Source organism: Belonocnema kinseyi, chromosome 3, assembly GCF_010883055.1.
Source record: "Belonocnema kinseyi isolate 2016_QV_RU_SX_M_011 chromosome 3, B_treatae_v1, whole genome shotgun sequence".
NCBI lineage: Eukaryota > Metazoa > Arthropoda > Insecta > Hymenoptera > Cynipidae > Belonocnema > Belonocnema kinseyi.
The window spans coordinates 79,395,585-79,404,304 of NC_046659.1; the positions used below are offsets into that span (position 1 = coordinate 79,395,585).

At 30.8% G+C, this 8,720-nt stretch overlaps 1 protein-coding gene across 1 annotated transcript in view; it reads left to right on the plus strand.

Moving 5' to 3' along the window:
* Window positions 1-5,889, plus strand: part of LOC117169896 (odorant receptor 13a-like) — a 12,026-nt gene extending 6,137 nt beyond the window's left edge. The window contains exons 6-7 of the mRNA XM_033356404.1: window positions 5,617-5,772; window positions 5,836-5,889. Coding sequence (XP_033212295.1) covers window positions 5,617-5,772; window positions 5,836-5,889 — 210 coding nt within the window. The remainder of the gene's footprint in view (window positions 1-5,616; window positions 5,773-5,835) is intronic.
* Window positions 5,890-8,720: the final 2,831 nt, after the last annotated feature.

Here is an 8,720-nt window from a genome sequence, read left to right on the forward strand (position 1 = left end):
ACAAAAGTATGTGAAATTACATCCTCTAGCGATGTAAATAAAAGGACCCTCGAACAGCAGTGTAATATTACACACTCGATAAAAATAAAATTACACATTCCCCCGTACGAACTTTACATTCACAAGGGAAAATTCAGTCGTAGCGTGTAAAAATACCATGCGTCGGTAAAATCACTTTCCTGTGATTGAAAATTACATAGAGATTTTTAATTTTATCAAAGATCTTTAATTTTACCCTGGCGGAAACTGTAAAATTTTTGGAGCATTTTTATTTTTAATGCGAGGAAATTAACAGCTTTGGTTAACTTTTTTTGACAGCTTTCACACAAAGTAGACCGAATCCGAGCTATTCCTACTTTACCTTTTACATTTTCTGCTATTTTAACGGAAAAAATGCGGTTATTCAAAACGTATATTTCATATTTTTTTCACGGAATATTTAAACATAAAGAAAATACCCATAGTATCTTATGTGTTTTAGGTAAGTGGTAACGTGTCCGGCTTGTGTTTCTTCAATCTTCATGAAATTGCACGAAGTTTGAGCTTTCGAGTGTTCGAAACCGGTCGCCCGATCAATTTTATTTTATTTTATTCTTTCACATAATGAATTTTACATTTTCGCATGTAAAATTATCGGCCAAATTGAATATCACAACAGATTCGTAAAGTTACTCCAATACACGAGGGTCCTTTTATTTACATCCACCAGAGATGTAAAATTCATTAGATTTTTTTACAGTATATATATATTTATTTAATATAAATATTTTTCTAAACTATTTCTTATAGCAGAAAATGAAGGTTTAGGAAATGAAGAAAGTTGAAGTAGACAAAATTGCTTTCATACTTATCTAATAGTAGGAGAGACCGCCCTACGTTCGATAGAGATTGGTAAACTCCTCAAGTTCATGTGTGAAAAAATTAACTGTTGAAAGCGGAGAGATACTGATATGTAGTACTGACATATAATAGTACCTTATGTAACAAGGGGCGAAAGGAGGAGTTTTTTTCCCGCGGGTAGGTTTACTGCCCGAGCGAGAATATTTCTACCGGGGGCAGTAATTATCCTAAAGAAAAGTCTACTTTCGTCCCGTGCTACATATAGTATTTTATTCCACTCTCGTCTGTAACCACCTTTTGGCCCTGAAAAGCGGGTCCGACACATTTTGCTATATCTTTGTTCACGGCTGGGCGCTGGTCCGGGAAACTTGCCAGAATCCGGCTAAAAACGTAAACTGGTCGGATCCCGGCTTCAATACCGACCGGGATACGGTCGGGTATAATCCGGCCACAAAGCGGTGAAAAATGTTGCTTCAGGCGAGAAATTAGTAACTTGTTTTGTCTTCTAAGACTCATTGTATATGATACGAAGAACTTTAAAAGTCAAATCAAGTTAAGCAATTCTGTCGAGGAAATTGGAGTAGCATTTAAATTACTGATAATATACTGTCCTATCAATTGTTTTATTTTGTAAATCACGTGGTGATTTTAAGTTAGGATATAAACAACAGTATACTTTAATTAAAAATAATTATTATTCGCGCACTAAGTGGGGTTTTCAAACTGGTTACTGAAATAAGGGTGATTTTAATTACGGAACACGATTTTATTTGCAAAAATCGAAGAGACGACGGGACGTGATTACAATGAGCATCCTTTCAAATAATAATTCATCTAGCATCCATAATTATGTCTTTGATAATGTCACGGCTCTTAAAAAATGTGTAATTTCTAAGAAAAATAATCTTGACCAGTGCCCGGTCGGTTCCTGTCTATGAAATCCAACCAGGGATACCCGGCCGAGATCCGACGAGAAACCTAGTTGTAATAGGGCCAACCGGGAAAATTTCTGAACGGGAGAAAAGATATATGAAAAATCTTTTTTTAAAATTAGTTTTCCATTAATCAAATCCAAAAAAATTAATATATTTGTTGATATTTCAAAAAGTTCTATATTGATCAAAATTATTATTCTAAAATATGATTTTAATGGAAATTAGTTGTTGGTGGATTTGGCTTCAAACTCAAAAATAATTAACTTGAATTACTTTATAATAGTTAAAACAAATATTTTTCGACGCACTATGGTGGCCCTTATCAGCGGATAGACTGATTCTGTAAAAAATTACATAATTTCTTGTCAGGAACTTATATTAGTTTACACCTTAGATGTTTTGCATATAATTCACCACTGATTATATGATGTCACATCAATATTTTTTAAGGAAAACTTTTGACATGAAAAATTAGCAATAATTTTTACAAATAGGGAATACGTTGTATTTATCATGAAAAAATCAGGTTACTGAAAGTTACGTAACAATAAGAGCGAGGTTTGGGGACAATTTTCTATGGTTACGGTAATGTTAAATGGGGGAAGGAAGCACAAAAATTGTAGAAAAAAGAGTTCCGTCACGTATTAACAACACCTAAGCGAAATGTTTAAAATTTGAGACGCTGATATGACGTAAATCTATTTCGAAGTTTTTTTCTCAAGATAAAATTAATTTTCATGAGTGTGAATTTTGATCAGTTCCATAGTTTTTTTAATATTATTATTACACCATTAAGCCATTTCCCTTTCAGGGTAGGCGTGACTTACTCGGTGGGCAAAGGAGTAATGTGAGGAAGGGATATAAAATTTTTAGATTGATCCAGAATTCTCGTGTTATTTATTTAAATAACACGTTCATTCCGCAACACTGCTCCGACCCAGGTTGCTGATCAATCTCTCCACAAAATGGATTTCGTAGTCGTGGTACTGCCTGCTCAGTTCTAAAAGAAGTGATTGATATTCGGCCCTTTTTTTTCCTCCTTGGCCGTAATATCACCATCGGCTGGCGCCGAGAATTCAGTTACGTAAATTATCTTCTTCTTCAGATCTTGAAGGACAATATCAGGTATTGGAGCACTGAAACTTTGAGTTGTGGGGAATAAGAAAATCACATAGATCCTACACTAATCATTCTCAACAACGAAATCGAGTTACCCCTGGTTGTATGGCAAGATGGGCATTAGACCAACACCATAGAGGTTCCGAAGAACACAGAAAAAACGAAAGATAAAGTTTGAATCGAAACTTTACATGAGTCGAAGATAATTTCTTTTTTTTAACCTTGCCTGGATAATCTTTCGCCTTATAATCGCTCCATTTGCTAAATGGTATTAAATAAGTTCTGATTCGTCTAAAATAGTGTAATTTTTTCGGCGGATATATATATATATATATATTTCTTTTTTAACAGTTGCAAGTCTTGTCTGCAACTTAACTTTGGTTTTTTCTGAGTTGTTTTAAATCTGGTGTCCCGAGTTATAGCTCAAATTCACTCATAATCTTTCGTTTTCCCATTGCTTTTAAGCACGACGTGGCAGACGACAGCTTTTATTCTATCGTAGGATAAACTTTCGCCAAATAGCATGTAAACCTTAACATCGGGAAATTTTACATGCAACAAAATTTAACTTTAGTTTTCTCTGTGAAGGTAATATAAAACTTTTAGATCAGTATTGACTCCCTCTATGCACCCGTAGTATGCAAACTTTGAGCATCCGCTGAGATCATGCCCAAGTTTTTCTTTCCAAGTCTTCACGGACATGGCCCGTGAACACTTCAACGACTATTTTCAGCTGTTTTCTTTCCATATTTAGGAATTTTTTAGATTTTCCTGAATATGGTTCTTTGATCAACTTCTTAGAGTGTATCATACTCTTTGATATCTTCCAATACCTCGAGCGATCCACCAAGACCAACCTTTCCATGACATGCTTAGACGAAGTATGCGAAGTTCCAAAGTATGGTTCAGATGCATTGAGGGCTTCTGTAGACCCACTTTTGCAAGCATATCTGCATTTTCGTTACATTGAATAATCTCATGTCCAGGTATCCAGATTATTGGAGAACTCTCAAAGAAGCTTGAGGTGTTCGAGGATTTCGCTAGCCGTTTCTGCCATGACTTCTGTTGGCAATATCGATGCCCTCAGTTAACATATAGGGGTTTTTCTTTTAAGCTCTCTGGATTTTCGCTGTGCCTGGTACATTTTAAAGGCCCTGACAATGCACCTTCCACGAGTTTCTTTTAGCCGATTATATTTCGTTAGTATATCTTGCCACACTAACATTATACAAATACCATTCTCCAGTTTTCCTGGCTCTTATAAATAGTCATATAGTTTCCTTTTTCAAGGCCTGAGGTATATTATCCCAACAAGGTTTATCCTTCTCTATCTTTCTAATAGGAAGAGGACAATTATTCTCATAAGATCTACATATGACCCCATTCACTACGTCCACAAAAAATTCTAATTGATCTTATTCCCCTAGGAATAATTTCTACCTTCCCTCATTGTAACGTAAATTTCTATAATGTGATTTTTTCACTATATATACAGCGTTTTCACATCATATAGGAGTTAAGAGTTTGCAAATTAATTGCTGGAATAAATAGTTCGCAGGTGGCAAAAAAACCCAACACAAACAGCATTAAAAATTAAACATGAAAAATTAAAGTTTTACTTTATTTCGCTACGTCTGAATAGGTAGTCCTGGACTAAGGTACAGAAATTAATATAATATGCATTCAAAACAACGGCGTTAAACATAATATAGAAAACTTTACGTTGCGGACAAATTCCAATTGAATGCGAAGCACGAGACACATTATGGGAACGTGTTCGTTAAAGCCACAGGAGCTTTAATAAAAGAGAATGACCAAATTACAGATATACTTGGTTTGACCTTTAACTTTAAAAGTTTTATGCACATACATGAGAGAAGTCAAAGACCAAGCGCGTGGCGCGAAGTGAATACATTAACGAGCGCAAAGAGCCAGATCCAACAGACGCACACCATAAGCGCGCTTGAAGAACAATTACTACTGTTGAATTTTAGTAATATCAGGGTGAACCTTTACATTTTGAATTATTCAGTTCTATGCGGGTTAAATAATTTTAGATAAACAGAGCACATTCTCAATTATCTGTATGAATAATTTTTATTTTCAGTCTGGTTTCTAGATTGGAGGACTTGTTGTGTGAAATGTGTTTAATCGAAGTGTTCGGATGTACACTAAATTTATGCTTATTGGTTATTATATAGTTACGGTAGGAAATAAATTTTTTGAAATACTGAATTTTATAGAAGAATGTAATTTTCTAATATAAAAATAAGTTTAGAAAGATTTTAAAAAAAGGTTGACAATGGCTGTAAAAGTATTGTTATACATAATATATAGTCTAACATTTATGTATCACTCACTTTTTGTAACTAATTTACTAATAGTTTTTTATAATAACTCATATATTCTGCTTTTTACCTGAAAACTGCATTCTTATCGCAGGGATGAAATTAATCGGATATGACTTCAGTAACGACGTGTTGCCTTATAATGCTATCTTTTATTTTTAATATTAGTATATACTGCTACATTGGAGAACTAATAACCTCACAGGTATATGATTTAAAATGCAAAATATTTTTTGTACATCAAATATGTAATGATTTATACTAAAAATTGGCTAAAAATGAACATTTTTGTCTGTGAATAGTAAGGATTAAATATAGCACTGAAAATTTAAATTATTTTGCTTTAAACAGTAATGTTAAAAAATATTTTAAAGGCTGCGAACGTTGGAGAATCTGCATATATGATAAAATGGTGCAACTTGCCCAGAAGCACAAGTCGCGACATGATTTCTGTGATCACGATATCACATTATCCAGCCAAACTCAGTGCCGGGAAAATAATTATATTGTCAATGGGCACTTTTAGTACTGTGAGTAGACTCGATTATTTTCAATTAATTTGTATAATAATTATTCTTTTTTTTTTAATTCAGGTAATCCGATCGTCCGCTGCCTATTTCAACGTTTTGTGGAGAATGGCGCAGTGAATTTTTCTATTATGTCGACTTTTTCAATATAACTTTTCAAAAATTAAAAAAAATTCGACTATTTCGTATGGCAGAAAATGTAGGTTTAGGAAATGAAGAAAATTGAAGCCGGTATTATACAAATACTTACATAACTATATATTTTTTTATGAATACTTTTTAAAAACTTCTCGATTTTTGTTGCCCAATACTAGCATTTGAAAACTACAATATCATGTATTGGAAATAAATTTCCCATACGTTTAATTGAAAGTTTCAATCGAATTTTTTTACTACGTATAATATATAAATTCGTTTCAGGATTTTTCACAGATTTTCATCTTATTATTAATATTATTATTAGTTAGCGCGGAAGCTTTATCTACAGTAAAATTCGCAGAACTTATTTTTCTCACGTTTTTTGATAAATCGCAAAATTACCATGAGTTAAGACAAAATGGAACTCTACTCACCAACAAATCCTCTGATATGAAAATTAATGACATAAAAAATCGAAAAAGGGAATAAAACAAATTTATATGCTTGAAAATAATATGGAGCAAAGATGGAAAGAACTTCAGTGTATAAAGTTTATAATTCCCATGTGTTTCGCAACGAGACTAATAAAGTTGCAAATGATGTAGTGTATTGATACTTCTAGAAACTTCTTAACCATATAGGTAAAAAAGTAACTCTTGAAAGTGGTAAATGATGTGTAATACTAACACATAAAACTTAAAAAATGAAGATGTTTCAGTTATGAAAATAAATCTTCTTTTATGAAATCTTATACTTTAACAGAAATTCGGATGAATGAGAAAATTGAGAAATAGATTTTCATGATAGGTATCAATGTCTTGATTTTTATCGATATTTTTAAACCCAATTCAATTAAATAAATATAGTTTTTAAATAAATATAGTTTCTTATCTTTTTAATTGCATTTTGATAGAGTTTATCTTTCGAAATCTTTTAGATAATTTTTGTTAAGTTCATACTGGATAGTCGTAAAAAATGAAATAAAAATACAAAATTTTGGACAATCAACACATAGTGCGAAAAAAAATGAATAGACAGAAGCTGTCCACCTAAAAAGGATCTAAAAATTTGTTATTAATCATTTTTAGATAGGACGAGTAGATTTTTATTCAAAACGTAAAAAATAAGATTAGGAATCAAAAATTAAATTTTTGAAAAAACGATATAACACGAGAAAAAATAAAGACGAAAGTTGTTCAACCAAAAAAAATCTAAAAATTTGTTACAAGCTTTTTTCATAAGTTTACATCGGGAATAAAAAAAAAACGTTTGAAGCTTCAATACCATTTTATCTAACAAATGCTTTAGTCTAAATTATATCTATAAGTTTTCCTAAAACCATTTTACGGTAGGATGATTATTTTTTGTTTAAATCGTAAAAGGATGCGCATTTTTTTATTAACAAAAACAAGACAATAAAAATACGCCTGTTTAAATACCAATACATATTATGAATATTGTGATGATATACATTTATCAAATAATACATTTTCCAGGGTAGCTGAGATTCCTTTCTTCATTCATCTAATAACTGCATGGTTTTACATCCTCTTTTATTCTGAATCTCACGACTATATTCCATTCCACGCAATATTTAATAATATTTCCAATATTTTAATATTTCCACAATAATATAAATATATTCCACAAATTTCTAATTTATTTAATTAAACGTTCCTCAATTTAAAAATGTTTAATACAATGTTATAAGTAATTGTCTGGATGTGTTTGTTTTTAACACGATAACATGAAAACGGTGGCAGATAAATTGATGAAATTTGGAGAACTTATTTTCACCACTAATATCTTGAAACTGACTGAAGGATTTCTATTAATATTTATTGAATTTTTTAGCACTTTATGAGAGTCAAAAATCGGTCTTTTATAGTAAAATTTTTTTGATTAACATAATTAATAGTTGGTACAAGAATATAAAAGATTGCTTGGTTGGAGATAAATCGATTGAACTATTATATTAACACATTTGATCAAAGAGTAGGGATTTTCTGGTAATTTATTTATTTTTAAAGTTGATTTTTATAGTGAAATTTTCTCCCTTAACATAATTTAAAATCAAAACAAGAATTGAAAAGATTCCTTTGATCTAAAATATTGATACATTTTATTAAAGAGTAAGGAAGTTATGCTAATTTATAATAACTAAAACACCTGTTTTAATGTGCATAATTTTCCTGAATATAAAACCAAGAATCCAGCGACCAAATTTGAACAACCACCATAAAATGTTCCTATTAAAATTTGAAATAGGATAAAATTTTCCTAAAAAAAAAAGAAATAAATTTCTTTTTTGGACAAAAATAAAAAAGCGATTTATGGTGGTTGCTCAAATTTGGTCGTTGAATTCTTGGTTTTATTTTCAGGAATTCTGCAAATTAATTTGATTATTGGACGTTAAATAGTATTTTAAATTTGATTTTAATCTCATTTAAAATTTTTTAATTTCAATTCATGTATATCAAACAGAAAAACATTTTTAATCTACATAATAAAAAGTTGATAAATTAATAGAAAAGACTTTTTGATCATGAATTTTCAAATAAAATAACTCTGAAAATTTTTGTAAAAAATCATAAAGCTGCGAAATTGCGACGGAACTTCGCCCTTTCATTTACCAGCTCAAAAAATTCCTATTTCAAATAGAAAATTTCATTTGTCTGATTTGTCTTTGTATTACAAAATTTTTTTATTATTTTGTAATTTTGTATTTTTTGTAAATTTATATTTTTAAACTGAATAAAATAAAAACTTTAGTTTGTCTAAGATGTAAAAAATCATTAATGCTTTCTCTATGA